Raw genomic sequence first — 15726 nt, forward strand, 5'->3', positions numbered from 1 at the left:
CAAGGCAGAACCAATATTTTGTTTTGGTTTATAATTTACCCACTTGAGCTATCCTGAACTTTCTTGCCAAGTAATTAAATGTAATCTTGTTATCTTAACATAGGAATCTTGTTGTCTCTGAAAGGAAGTATGGAGCAGAAAAATAAATAATAAATAAACAAAAAGTGTTGAAATGCAATATTAAGGGGAAAGGAACATTTACAAAGCCTTTGAGACACTGTTAGCCTGCATTTACAGATAATGCTTCTTATTCATATATGTAGCTTGTGGAATTCTTCTGGGAATTTTTAAAAATGTTTTTTAGGGTCCTGTGGGGGGTTTTTTTAATACATTCAGAAAGTTTTTAAGGTGGGGGGAAATAATAAGAAATTTGGCTTAAAATTCAATATAAAAAAGCCGTTGAAAAATACTGCTAGGGCCGGCATTGCAAAGAACTTGGAAGCTGAATAAATCCAGACTAATGTGTGTTAGCTCTTTATCCTTGAATATACATGTATGTATAATTCACAGAATTATGTGAAAATGCTTCTTTTAATTCCAGGGGAGCATTATGTAGGTGTGCCTTGTGACTGTACCTAATACTTGGATCATAGAATCACCTAAGTGAAGGCGATGCCAGAAGGCATCGACCGCTGATGTTTCTTGTCACATTGTTTGAGTTTGAAACCTTTCTGTTACATGTAGAAACTACTGCTGATGTCATCCTGATCATTTTGCTTAAATAAAAAAAGTAATTTTCCCTAAATTAAAAACAAAAGCTACTGTGGTGTTCACTAGTTTTGCCTCAGCAGTATTTTAAAAAAGTAAAGGCAACTTTAGAGCCTTATTTTGAAGGTAGTTCATCTTGACACTGGTTGGCTGATTAAATAAGGATTAATTAATGTGTTTGAAGAAGTGTAACTTATTTAGTAAATTGTAAAAGTAGATTTTGAATAAAAATAATACTTTTTTTCTTTTGTGTATTTTATGTGTACAAGGCAAAGAAGCTTAAAACAAATTAACATGTTACCTCTGTAAGGCGTATCATTAGTATTCTGTGTGCTTTCTAAGGGGTTTGGTCCATAATGATAATATATGTGATAACGCAATTATGAAGACCAAGATTTGTGTGATTTTGTTTTTCAGAACTTCTGAGTTTCACCAGTTATGTGAACTTCCATTAATTTTTTTGCTTTTGTGGCAATTAGAGGGGTGTTGTGACTTGTGCCATAGCAAAACATCTAAAGAATGCATTGTCTGAAGAACTGTCTCCTGGCAGTTTTTTTTAATTCAATGATCTAGTTACAGAGTGCACAAAAGATTAGAAGATAAATACTGAGATTTCTTTTTATTACAGATTGAAAGGTGATTTTTGATTAATCTGATGTGAATTTAGCCTTTTGATATTAGATTTCGAAGTCATGTGGTCATTACATATGTATAGGAGCTGGCAGAAGTAAATGTGTGCATATGATTTATCTGAGAAGAGTTTTTCCAGTGTGGCAAAGTGGGGGGTTTTCATTGTTTGGTTTGGTTTTGGATTTATTTTCTTATTTTATTTATTGTTTTGGGTTTTTTTCCTTAACCGAAGTTTTGGAATATCACAGACTTAGTTGTTAGAATAGGAAGAAGATAACCTGTTATAGCTAACAGAGAATTAGCTGGCATAATAGTGTTTTCTTGCCTCTTAAGTTCACAGTTCTACCTTGTCAAAGCAAAATTTTACAAGCTGTTTGCTCGAATAGAAAAATGGGAATTTCACAGTCATGTAGGCAACACAAAGTGCTTCCTACATGTGCATTCAAAATGAAATACTATTTAAATACCAGTAAATGTTGAATAAAGAATAGGAACCTGGAGAGACTTTCAGGCTTCAGAAAATTTATCTATTTAAGAGTAGATAAAATATATACTGTTGGACGCTCAACCTAGGAAAGGGAAATTCAGTAGCTAGACTTTTAGAACATAACAGACAAAAAGGAATAAAATCTGGAAAGCAGTCCTAATTAGGAAAGTATGTATTTATTATGTGGGGATTCTGCAGATTTGTGTTGCAGAGAAGTTTAAATGAAATCCTTTTCAGTCTTTCCAGGATTTGGTATGTACTCTGTTAGGCATGTAGCTGACTTCTGCTTGGTATTAAAGGAATGTTACCCTTTTTCAAAAGGAAGTAAAGACAAGCAGATGGATTCTGATTTTTACATAGTTATTCATTTACCTGTGTTGTTTTTCAAGTCAGAACAGTTTGAGGTGGTTTTTTTAAATTTTAAGTTAACAAGTCATGTAGTAAGTTTTATCTTTCATTGAGGAATGGGATAACAAAGTTGTGTTTCTTCACTGTTTAAAAAAAAAAAGTATATTGAAAGACAAGTTTTACAAACACTTTGATAAGCAGCTGCTGCCAATGGTTTTCCATGGGAAGAGTAGGGAGAGTTTCATCTGTCCAGGTGGGCATTCTGATCTTCAAAAGCTTAAATTTTTTTATATGGAGCTAGGAGGAATAGTTGGTAAGGCTCCAGAATTAATTCCAATTCCCCACATAAATTCTTCCATAGCTTTTATTCTAGTTCTATGTGAATTGTCTTCTAGTAAGTGTCATTGGAATTACTATAATTATCTGTAGGGAAGTCTTGTGTCTTTCCTGCTTCCTACAAGTCTCAGTATATTTTGTGGAAGTTCGCTAACAAGGCGTGAAAATTCAAGTGTTCTGGAAACTTGGTTTACTTTGTTTTGACTTGTTCAATACAGATTTTTTTACATTTTCTTCTGACAGGTTTTAGAAATGTATCTGCAATCTTTGTGAGGGAAAATAGGGATGTTTTATTTGCTCAGTAAAGTGGAACATAATTTGATTGTTAATGGATATTACCATAGGTCAAGAGAAACTCGTATGTTAGCGATACTGAATGAAATTTTACAGAGTATAATACAGTTTTCCTGTGTTGTGTGTACCTTTAGTACTGCTGTGCTGGATAAAGGACGATGCAAAATAATAAACTGATAAAACTGGGGACTCAGGAGAAGTATGGTAATTAAAATACTAGCGTTTGTTCATGTTTAAAAATTCCTTGGTTTTAATGGGTATTTGATCTTCCTTTGGGTATTTGATTAATACAGATTTTTGTAGTAAGTTCTTTGTGCTCGAGTTACTCTAGTAATGTTGTCAAAATGACATACTTAAGAAAATGTTCTTTCTAGTTTGTATTTCAAAAACTTAATAATCTTGAGGTATTGTAATACGAAAATAATACCTGTGGGGTTAAAAAAAAAGTGTCTGTGCAGTGGTTAGTGATGATGGATAAAAAAGTGGCTGATTATCTCTCATTGGCTTTCTTAGGTTAAACTGCCACATTGTTGGTTACCAAAAATACTGGTTTCACTTTTCCCTGTAACCAGTTGCCATAGTTGCCACAGTGATATGTAACTGAAACTGGGAAAGGAAGGAAGTCATGAGTCAAAGAAGGTAGCTGTGAGATTTTCCAATATGTTAAAAGCACATCTCTTACATTGACAAAGTTTATTTTATGCATTTAAAATGCATCTAAAAGGTGAGGAAACAAGGACGGAGCAACACGCTCAGCTCTCTGAATGCATTGACCAGTGAATTAAGTGTATCACCCTTTACAGAGTAGATATCCATCAAATGTCTCCATGTCAGGACGAGACTGTAGGTGTTGCTTCAAAGGTTCAGTTCAAAAGGGACCTTTCCTTATTTAAGGACAAGCTGGGAGTTATATGATACCCCTGTTTGTAGTGCATAGTGTTTTACAGTGTGGGGCTGGGGAAAGGAAGTAGTACTGGCTCACTCAGTTGGCTGTGACACAATTAAAACAGTTCTAAAAAATGTTTTTGTCATCTGTGTAGTTTTGGCATGTAGCTCTAAAAAAACAAAAACAAGAATCAGTATGACTGCTAGTGCCGAAAGGCTGCAGTGGTCGTCAGCTTGAAACGTAATGCTTCTTTTATGAGACCAGTTAGATAGCAGCAGTCACTGAATACCATTGGAACACAGGCGCCTTTTAAGGAATTTTCAAATTCCTCTATCAATGTACTTTGTTTTCAATAACTGGTAAGTTGAGGGAAAATTACGATTTTTTCTCCCAGTTGTTCGTATGGTTGACTTGCCATTAGAAAATGATACAGAAAGCTGTTCTTTTTTGATGTGCTTATACTGGAAAAAGTTACAGTGTGGACAGATACCTTAGCAAAAAAATGCCTTCATTGAGCTGTTTTCTGTTGTTCTGGGAGGTGCCTTAAGTTCTGTAAGCCTTGCCTCTGCTCTGGGGATTTGTCAGTGCAGTGTAGCAATTAATCCTGTCATGTCCAAGTCAGATCCTGCATTGCAAAATGATGAAGTCTTTAAATGGCTCTCCCTTACGTGGCCCAAATGCATGCCTTTTTTTTTATTCTTCAGTATTTTTTTTATAATATCTTTGTTGGGGGAAAAAAAAAAGAAGGAAAGTGGAATCCATGGCAAATTTCTTTAAGTGGTGGGAGCTTCTAAATCAGTACCCGGTCTGTGCGACTTCTGGGGTTCTACAGCAGTGTTGTCTCATTTCCCCAAAATGGTTGTATTGCCTGTCAAAATTTAAAGTGTTTGGGACAGTAAAAGTCTACCTGGAAGTATCAGACTAAGCAAAAGGATGGTTAAAGAGCTGTGATACAGGTTGTGGGTTGCTAGAGTCTAACAGCAGATGTAACATCCTCCTAGCACTAAGTTCATAGTGTAGAGGCTCTGTAGATACCTGCCACATGAAGCATTTCAGACCTCTGTATTTTGAGAATTATATTGCTGCTACCCATGTGTGGTGTTTAAATTAAATACTTGGTTTAATTTGGAGGGGAAAGCAGAGATGAGTAGTTTCCAACCCCTTGTTAAGTAGTTTCTGCACGCAAATTACCGTCTGTTTATTTCTATTTTGGAAGTTGAAGAATGTCTTCTGTGAACATTTTTCTTAAGCTTATTTTAGCACTTTACTATTGTAATTATATATTAATAGAATGGTTTGTTATGTGAATTGGCAAATGTACTTAAAGCTGTAGTTAAAGTTGTTTGCCTAGTCTTGCCACATCTGATGGGCATGAAGCCAAGGCACCTTTCTTCATGTTATGATTCTCTGGTCTTTCCAAATAGGTGTGTATTTGGCTGTGCTTTTTTTGACTTGGTTCAGTAGGTTTTACTGTTTCCAAGAGATTTGTGAGAGTAATTATTTGATTTTGATTGTGTTCTATAATTATTTGTAATTAGGTTGTTTGAAGTTTAGTAGGGTCACATCTGTTCTGCGTTGAGTAAATGTTTTTGGAGCCTGTGTCTGCCCTCCAGTGAAAGATGTACAAGACAGTCTGAAGTCCATCTGCAGACCTTCTAAGCTTTAGGTTAAGCTAGAATTCTTCAAGAATGCCTAACTAGCTTAAGTTATTTATTTTAAAAAGTGTCATTGAGGAACCAAAGGACACAATGGTGCTGTATTTTGAAGAAAACCTGGGTTTGCTCTGCCTTTGCCTGGTGATGATTGAAAACTTTAGCTATAGTTACTGTAGCACTGAGTAGTATTGCAGCTTATCTTCTTCACATCCCAAAAAAACCCCAGGGATAGATGACCTTTGGTGAACTCAGGGTACATTTGCTTGTATGTTAGTCTGAAAAATATTTATTTTTCCCAGATATTCTTAAAAATAATTTTACCCAAGGCTTACTTCTAACTTTAGATTTTCTTTAGGTGTTTTGACTACTTAGCTTTTATCACTTAACTGCAAAACTGCTTTCTTCCTAATTCTAAAAGGGAAAAAGCAGAAAAATATTAGTATGTATATACAGTCATGATTTTTGTTTAAATGTCTCATGGTACTGCTCTACAAATCAGATACTTCTTGGATAAATATCTGCCTGGTTTAGTATTAAATTTTGGAGAATATCTGATAAACCCCCTACTATCGATGGTAGAGTTTTGCTATGGGTAGTAATATTCTGAGTGAAGAATTAACAGAGTTCTTTTCATTGTTATTAACCTTTCTGTAACTGTTTTACATCCAGCTCTCTTTCCAATTTACCCCTGCCCCCAAATGAAGGAACAATCTCTCTAGCAATACAGGTGGTTGGTACCTTGGGGCATCTTGTGTTAATTATACAAGGGCTGCCACCAGTTAAAAATACCAGCATTATCATGTGAAGAGAAAATATTTTAATTCTATAACCATTAACTTCTTCTAACTTTTATTTTGCTGTAATTTCAAACTGTAGGCTCAGAGAGCTGAAGATTTGTTTCAGATAAACTTCCTTTTGAATATAAATTTTGAGAGGCCAGTGTTGTGCTTCAGACTTGGACATCTATCTAACATGTCATTATTTGAAAAATAGGAATCAGTATTGTTGTGTATGATATTCATGCAGCACTTTCCTAGAGTATTTGCAAATGAGTGTATGCATAGAGTATTTGCATTTGTTAAATAGCAACTTTGGAGAAAATACTGTTTGATTTTGGTTGAGAGAGTTTGTTTAACTGTTTATATCATCCTCACTTGTGTCTTCTCTGTTTGGTTATTTTCATTATATGTCTGGGGTGAAATAATAATTGTTCCTGTGTTTTATATTTTTTGTTTGGTTTATTTGTCAAAAGTTTAATATTAATAGGGTAATACAAGGCTTCCATTGCATGCTTTTATGCAAAAAGTTTGAAGATGTATTGTCTGTAAAATAAACTACTGATTCTTTCTGTAGATGGCAACAAATGATCTGATGATTTTCAAAGTGATTTGGAGCTTTTTATCTGATTTCATTTTCAATAGGAAAATTATTATGAAATGCACATAAAGCTTTATTTTCGGCCCTAATCTGGGATTGCTCTTCCAATAATGATTATGAAAAAATTTATTCCCTTTAGCTTTATAAAGTATTTAAATGTATTTAGTAGAAACTGCAGTGTCAAGCAGATGTACTTGGTTGTAATTTACTGCTCAGAAATACTTGTACCAGAAGGGATCTTACTGAAAGAAATTTGTAACATAGTGATTACTTTTGTTTTTACAGTATGCATTCATATATATGTGATGTTTAACTTCCATAGATAAATATGTTGTATGCTTTGCTGTGCAAAATACAATATCAGTTTTTCCATGTTTTAGATTAAATAAGATTATGAATCAGGTGGCCATTCAGCGAAAGAAGCATTTTGTTGAACGAGTGCACAGTTACTGGTTGCTTAAAAGACTGTCTAGGAATGGTGTTCCACTGTTGAGAAGGCTGCAGTCCAGTTTACAGTCACAAAGAAACACACAACAGGTATGTGATACACTTTTTACTTACAAGAAGAAATCAGAAATTTTCTATTTTATTGAGTAAAAAATAAACTAGGAAACCTAGCACAAAGTAAAAACTTTCTTTTACTCAGGACTGAGTAAATTCTTTACCATATTCTGAAGTGATATTACCTATACTGGCAGTCGGGAATTATCTAATACTTTTTAATATGTGAGATACTAAAAAAAAAAAAATTCTGCATCTTTTTCTTTTGTTTTGCTTAAATGTTTCACAAAAATACTATCATCACAAATACCATAACGCCATTTTTCTTTGGTTAGTGTTGGAGTTTTTGGGAACTCTTTCTTCAGTGTTCTGTGAGTTAGATAAAAAATAAAAATTTTTTGAATTGATCAAAAGATGCAAAGCAGATGTCTTATTTGACACTTGAAAAAAAAGTAGATTCTAACTGGGTAAAGGATAAGACAGCTAGTTTACAGTTTTCAAATTCAGATCTGTATTTCCCACGTTGTTCAGTAATAACAGAACAAAAGACAAGTTGTTGAAGTTCAAAGACCTGTTTCAACTTCTGGTTTCGCTTTTGACACAGTTAAGTGGGATTGTAGACATGCCTAAGTTAAGTTGTACACTCCTACGAGTTAAGTTGCTGAAAAACATCAAAACAGTGACTCCACATGGTCTGTTTTGGCTTCAAGTTAATGGATAAATAATTAAAACTTCTGAGTTGTGTGGATCCATGTGTACAGACTTTGAAATGCTGTGAAGCGTCATGATGTGGAAATTCTTACTGCATCCCAATTACCTTTTTTAATTGAACGGAATATGTAGTTGGCTGTGTTCTTTCCGTTCCCCAGATGTTTGACTTCCTGTAAAACAGCCTCTAAAACTTAAGAATTAATTTTATAATAATTTACTTGTATTAAATTGAATTTTTTTCCCCCTCTAAAGTGGAACTATTATTTTTGTTAGAGTTGTATTTCTGTTTGGTGAATTAAGTCATTGATTGAAGTAGTCATAAAAATACCACGGTCAACACTGCTTCCTAATTATTTGTTCTGTCATGTGTGTGTGTTTATTTTTTTAGCTTTTCCTCTGGAAAAATAATTAATAATTTCCAGAATAATTGAGATTGGAAAGGACCTCTGGAGGTCACCTGGTACAACCCCACTGCTCAAGCAGGGCCACTTAGAACAGGTTGTCCAGCACCATGTCCAGTTGGCTATTGAATATCTCCAAGGGTGGAAACTGCAGCCTCTCTGGGCAGCCTGTGCCAGTGCTTGGTCACCCTTACAATTTAAAAAAACCCCAGCATTCTTCTGATGTGCATTCTTACTTTGTGCCCATTGCCTCTTTTACTGTCACTGGGCACCACTGAAAGGAGCCTGGCTCTTATCTTCTTGCCTCCTCCCTTCAGGTATTTATGTGCATTGGTGAGACTTCTGCCCCTGAGCCTTTTCTCCTCCAGGCTAAACAGTTGGAGCTCTCTCAGCCTTTTCTCATAGCTGAGATTCTCAAATTCCAGTTACAGGATTCCTTTCAGGTGGAGTCAGCTTTGAATATAAATTGACCACTTGTTCATCTTGTTTTTATTGTTTCTATATTGCTCCATTTTGAAATTTGATTAATCTTTTACTTTTGCCTCAGAAGTTCTGAAGAGTGATGCCTGGCTGTGTATCTAATTAGTGTTACCTAATAATAATTGAAATTCATTTATTCAGATAATAAACTTTTTTTTTTAAATGAGCTTGAGTCCTTATGAAATACTGAAGTGAAGCACAGAAGTGTGATGCTATTGTGGCAGTATAGAACTAGACCACTGTTAGTGTCTGAAAAATTAACGTGCCAGTTTTCTTCTGGGATGGCATGATAAGGCTGCAACATTTCTATGTATTTAAATAATGACTGTGACAATAAAACTGTAATTGTAACTGATGTTTGATTTAAATAAAATAGGCCCTTTGATATCAGCATTTTAAAATTCAGTTGCCTATTTACACTTTGGTACAAACAGTATTTCTTAATTTTCTTTTCTAATTTGAGAATGATTCTTAAATAAGGAAATAATAAAAATATATTCTAAATAAATTGGAAGCTATTTATATTGGTCTGTTAAAACGTTTGTTCTTTGAAAAGTAAAATCTGGTTTCAAGGCAGGCTGAGTGTTAAATGATTCTGTTGATGAAAAATGTGTAGTTAGTGCTTTTCAGTGAGTAGCAAGTGTCCTGTGTATGACATTGTGTCTTCTCCGTAGCACCTTCAATATCTATTTATTAAAGTAGTCATAACTGCAAGGCATTTAATGTATTTTGTTACTACCAAGTATAAACCAAATTATGATCAAGACATTAATAAACAGCTATGGCATAGCTGTTGTGAGAAAAATCTCACAAAAATTTTTAGATAGGCATGATTATTTTGTTAATTTCAGTCCAGGTAGGAAAATTATTTTTATTTTATGTGAGGGGGTCAGAATATCAAGAAACCTACATAGATTTTTCAGTTAGTCAAAGAAGCATAAACAGTGATGTAATGCAGATTCAGATTTTTTTTTTTTACTGTTACTTAAACAGAAAAGAACTGTTATAAGGAGGAACCAAAACCCTGAAAATGGTTTCAGGATGCGTAGTAGAATGTGATTTTGATCCCTCTCTGGTTACTAGAACAAATTTGGCAAAGGGAGAGGTCTTCATGACCTAGATTTACTTCCTAATAAATGTGTTTCAGAGTTCAGTTATGGTATGATTGTGAAGGTCCAAGAGTTCTAAATGAGGCAAAAAGACCTGGACTGCCTCACAATCTGCAGGAACAAGGAACTGTCTAAGAGAATGGTTTATACTCTCACTTCTCTCTCCACCTAGAAATTAAGGAAGGTTATTGCAATACTCTAATAAATTTACATCCTCATTATTTTAGTTTTTTTCCCTGAACTTTAAGAACGCTTGAATGAAAATAAGGTGTGAAATTTAAATGTAGAAGCTTGTCGCTGCTGTAGTGAAGTTAGTTTAAAGCCCCTGTTAGAAGAAATACAGAAGAAGGTGCCGATGACTTAAGGTCACACCTGCACTGAAGATTTCATTAAGAACACAAGTTGCAGCCACTAAATGGCTTTGTCTGACTGTCATACAAGTCCAGCAGAGCATGCTAATAAAACTTAATTGTATTGCTCAAGTTCCAATTTCGTCACTGTCATTCTGTTTTTGTTTGTATCCTATTAAGTTACAGTCTCTGTAAGGAGTGAGGCTGTTCTCACACATTCACATCCAGAATAAGGAGGGATATGGTGCTACACTGGCAGTGTTCCTGCTAATATGGAGAGACTGGTAGCGTGCTAATGGTGAGACTAGTTCTCAGTTGCTGCATGTTCTTTGTGTAGACTTAAAAATGTTTTCCTCTTCCCTCAGTATTGATTGATGCCTTTCCCTGGTCTTAAAAATTGAGAGCCAGACACGGTTAAGGGAAAAAAGGGTTTTTAGCTCGGTATTTAATAAGGATCCTTATGGTACACCACTTCGCCAAGGTGGAATGCACCGACATGCACCCACTCGATGGATTGTGTATACAATTTATAGACCTTGCAAATGAGCATATCTGTCAAAGATTCTCTAATGAGAGGCTTGAGTGATTAGTGTGGTATCCCCCCATCCCAAGGAATTCCCCCCTGGATGGGCCTAATCTTAGTTTACAGGATGTGTTCTAGAGAGGACCTTGGTTTCTCAGGACAGTCTAGGGCTTTCCAGCCTCCATCTGTGACGCTTCCAGGATGTTTGGTCTCCTGGCTTAACAGAATACTAGGACTATGCTAAGTTATCGGACTTACGGAATTACAAGTATACATGCTAAGAGCACTGAGGATAAATAAAAGGTATATTGAAGAAAAGGCGAAAAATCATCATGGCATCATAATAAATGTGTAAGTTTTAGCTTTTCCAGGTAATACTATGTTCGGCAAGAACTAAGTACATTGGAAAATCATAGACTTACAGAATGGTTTGGAGTGGAAGGGGCCTTAAAGATCATCTAGTTCCCACCCTGCTGTCATGGGCAGGGGCAGCTTCCACTAGACCAGGTTGCTCAATGCCCCACCCAACCTGGCCTTGAACGCTGTCAGGGATGGGGCATTCACAGCTTCTCTGGATAACCTGTTTCAGTGTCTCACCACCCTCAGAGTAAAGAATTTCTTCCTAATATCTAATCTAAATTCCCCGTCTTTCAGTTTGAACTCATTGCTCCTTGTCCTATTAGTACAGTTCCTGATGAAGAGTCCCTCTCCAAACAAGAGTTTCTTTATGAAATTTTCTTGTGTCATCAGCCAAATGAAACTTGGTGGCTCTCAGGACAGTTATAGAGAAAGAAAGACTTGGAAGAAGAAGAACTTTCCTACCAGAAAGTTAATAAAATTTTTATCAGAAAGCTAAAAATTTTGAAAGGAACTCTTTCTGTCTTAAGTTTTTACTGGTTGGTTGTTGAAAACCACTCCACACTCTCTTCAACTTGCCTGGATCTTTTAATCTAATTAAGGTATCTATTGTATGTCACGTAGTAAATAGATTAGGGCAGAGGAGGGTTATCTTAGCTATTAAGCTGTAAACTGTCTGCCAACATTACTTTGCACAGAAGTGTCAAAAGATTGGAGGCTTGCTATTGATCCCCAAGCTAAAGTGCCATTTAGAAAGGTAGTGTATGTGTACAAAAAAATAAAGGCCAAACAGGGTGCTCTTGATATTTTGAGTCACATCCGCAGATTGACAAGTATGTACCTATTCTGTGGAATGAAATTGGTGAAACAACTGATTCAGGTAAAAGATTTTTATTTTATTTGAGTGCAACTGCACCTTGAGGTTTAGCCAAATACTTAAGTCTCTAATAAACTACCCTAAAGCCTGCTGTACCATCATTTTTTCTTGCTGTATTTAAGTTTCCTGACCCACCCTAAAACTAGTATGGCTTTGTTGACTTAGCTTTCATCAGGCTCGGTTCCCCAGTTTCTTAAATTGCCTTACATAGGGCAAAAGAGCAGACTCTGAATGGTTGCAAGCAAAGGGATGACAAGCCTACTTTTGGCAGTCACCACAATTTAATTTTGGTTCTGAAAAACAGTAGAAGTGAAAAAATAGTACAGCTAAGTCAGTTAAGAGTTAGGTTGCTTTTCCACACATGGGGTCTATACTCAGAGATGAAGGGGTGTAGGAGAGCAGCAATTAGTGGCAGTGTAGACTTCCTATTTCAGTTAGTCTCTTGAGAATTTTATGGAATTGAAAATATTAATATTCTTTTATGTCAGAGTTTACTTTGAACTATTTTGACCCCAGCAGTTAAATTATGTTCTGTTTATGTCAAGATTTAACTCTTTAAAAGAAATTATGACTGTCAGTTGTAATAGTCATTGGGAAAGGGAACTAGAAGTTTCTAGCTCCAGTATTTAGGTTGTTTTTCTTTTTGGTTTGTTTTTTTTTTCTCATTGAAAAGAGGAGCAAACTGCTATTTCCAGACTGCTATATTCTAGTACAGAGATAGTTGATATTTTAAGTATTTCCAACTTCAGTGAAGTCAGAGATTCAAATGAACTAAGCTTTATCTCTGCAAAGTATATAAAGCAATAAAATACAACGCAGATGATAGAATTATAGCACTGGCAAATCTATTAGATAATGTTTTTAAACTTCCAGGTTTTGTAGTTTTCTTTTTAGAGCCAGCTGTCTGAAAAATTGGACAAGCTTCTTTTAGTGGACCTGTGGTACTTCTAAATTATCCTTTTCTTAAGGAATTTATGGCTTTCAGTGTAATAATTTGTGGTGTTGTTTGTTGTTCATCTGCTTAGGCACTTTGCTTAATACCTCTGTCTTCTATATTTTATAGCTTATGGAATTTACTGTTTTAATTTTAGCTTTTAGAACACCCTCCCTCCAAGATGACTTATCAAGTGTATATTGCATTATGCTAGTTACGGGCAAGCATGCAAAGTTTTGGATATCTCTCAGAGATGCTTTTATAAAATACTCATTTTTCAAATGTAATAATTTTCCAAAGCAGATGTTTCTTTTGTGTACTTGGTGCTAATATCAGGACTTCTGTTTCTTTATGGCCTCTTTTCTGGTGAATTACGAATACCATTTGAATCCTATAAGTAGAATTCCAGTATCCTCCCTTTTCCATATGAAAAATAGTAAAGGGAAACAATCACTGGGTTTTGTATGTACAAATCAATCTAAATAATGCAAATGTTCAAACATTACTTACTCTGAAAAATGCGTAAATTAAATTCTTCCATCCATTTTCCAAAAGGGTGTATTGCTGCATTATTCACCTGCAGTACCATTTGAAGTTACTGTATTATCTAATAAACAGCTTTTCATCTCCCGTCCTCACAAGCCATAATTACTTTGTTTTGTTACAAGTGTGTCCTAGTTCTGCTGGGTGTGGGGGACATGGACTGTGATGACCACATGAATAATTTGTTTCTACCAGGCTGGAGTTCCTGAAGAAACTGATGGTGTTCACCTAGTTTGGATTTTGATGCAAAAGTTGTATTGTGTTTTGCAGCTTGTTGGATTTCTAGGTTGCTGTTTGCTATGTTGCTTCTTCTGATGTCAGTAGCCTTTGCCACAGGATTGCTGTCCAGTTTAGATTTTATTTTCAATTAGACCCTTGAGTAACTCTGGAAAATACCCTGACCACAAGTTTTCTCTTCTTGCAGCATGAAGCTTATGACCAAGTGCCATAACTACAAGACAGTAGTTTTTCCCTTCACATGCATACGTTCTGTAATTGTATAGAACAATTGTATAATATTGTATATTATTGTATATAATATATATATAGTATATATATTGTATATTGTATTACATTGTATATTGTATTATATTGTATAATATAATATATTGTATGTATTGTATAAAAAGAGGCATGCATTTTTCATTTCACGAAAACATTTTGATTCTTTTTTTAGAGAGAAGATGATGAAGAAATGCAAGCCTTAAAAGAAAAATTGAAGTACTGGCAAAGGCTGCGCCACGATCTTGAAAGAGCACGTTTATTGATAGAACTTATACGTAAACGTGAAAAATTAAAAAGAGAACAGGTAAATGGAGCACCTTTTAATTTGGTGAAACTTTTCTGAAGGAAAGATAATTTAAGTATTCTCACACACAGTTTTTTCAGCAGAAGGACTGCTGTATTTTAATCCTCACATAGGGTCAAGTAATATACATGCATGCTGTGCATTCAAACTATTGAAAATATGTAAAATTTTCATAGAATCATAGAATGGCTTGAGTTCAAAGGAACATTAAGGATCATGTAGTCCAACTCTTCTTCAATGAACAGGGACATCTTCAACTATATGAGGTTGTTCAAAGCCCCATCCAACTTAACCTTTAATTTTTCCAGGAATGAGGCATCTACCACCTCTCTGGGCAACCTGTGGTTCCAATGCTTCACTCTCACTTAAAAAAAATTATTCTTTATATGTAGTCTGAATCTACCCTCTTTTAGTTTAAAACTATTACTCCTTGTCCTGTCACTACAGGCCTTACTAATCAGTTTGTCCCCATCTGTCTTATAAACCCCCTTTAACTACTGAGAAGCTGCAATAAAGTCTCCTTTGGGCTTTCTCTTCTCCAGGGTGAACAACCCCATTTCTCTCAGCCTTTCTTCAGAAGAGAGCTCCAGTCCTCTCTCTGATCATATTTGTGGCCCTCCTCTGGATTCACTCCAACAGCTTTATGCCCTTGTGTTGGGGGCTGCAGAGCTGGATGCAGCAGTCCAGGTGGGGTCAAACGAGGGCAGAATAGAGGGACAGAATCACCTCCCTTGACCTGCTGGCCACACTTCTTTTGATATAGCCCTGGATACCTTTGACTTTCTGGGCTGCAGGTGCACACTGCTGGCTCATATTGAGGTTTTCATCCACCGTTGCTCTCAAGTTCTTGACAGGGCTGGATCTGTTCATTCCCCAGCCGGGATTGATACTTGGGGTTGCCACAACCCAGGTGCAGGAGGACCTGGAACTTGACGGTGTTGACCCCCATGAGATTCCCATGGGGCCCACTTCTTGAGCTTGTTCAGGTCCATCTGGATGGCATCCTGTCCTTCAGATGTGTCAACTGCACAATTCAGCTTGGTGTCATCTGCAGATTTGTTGGGGGTGCACTTGATCCTGTGGTCTTAAACATTCCTGGTTCCAGTACAGACCCCTGAGGGACACCAGTCATTACTGATCTCCATCCTAAGTCTGAGCTGTTGATCACTGCTCTCTGGATGCAGCCATCCAGCCAATTCCTTATCTATGGAACAGTCCACCCATTGAATCTTCATCAGTTTCAGTTTAGAGAATCTTCATCTCTCTTCAGTTTAGAGAGAAGGATGTTGTTGGGGACCATGTGAGAGGCCTTAGAGAAGTCCAGATAGATGACATCCATAGCTCTTCCATTGTCTGCTGATAGAGTTACTCCATCATAGAAAGCCACTAGGTTGGTTGGGCAGGACTTGCC

The 15726-nt window shown here is 35.9% G+C and overlaps 1 protein-coding gene across 5 annotated transcripts in view; it reads left to right on the forward strand.

Annotated features, from left to right (window-relative positions):
- BRD1 (bromodomain containing 1) overlaps positions 1–15726 on the forward strand; it is a 60668-nt gene that overhangs the window by 10279 nt on the left and 34663 nt on the right. For all 5 annotated transcript variants that reach the window (XM_042018255.1, XM_042018254.1, XM_042018256.1 and 2 more), the window contains 2 exons: positions 7102–7258; positions 14184–14315. In XM_042018255.1, the coding sequence (XP_041874189.1) occupies positions 7102–7258; positions 14184–14315 (289 nt within the window). The remainder of the gene's footprint in view (positions 1–7101; positions 7259–14183; positions 14316–15726) is intronic.

The sequence above is a fragment of the Corvus kubaryi genome, unplaced genomic scaffold, assembly GCF_017639235.1.
Source record: "Corvus kubaryi isolate FWS band 111438036 unplaced genomic scaffold, C.kubaryi_AGA036_p1.0 137, whole genome shotgun sequence".
Lineage (NCBI taxonomy): Eukaryota > Metazoa > Chordata > Aves > Passeriformes > Corvidae > Corvus > Corvus kubaryi.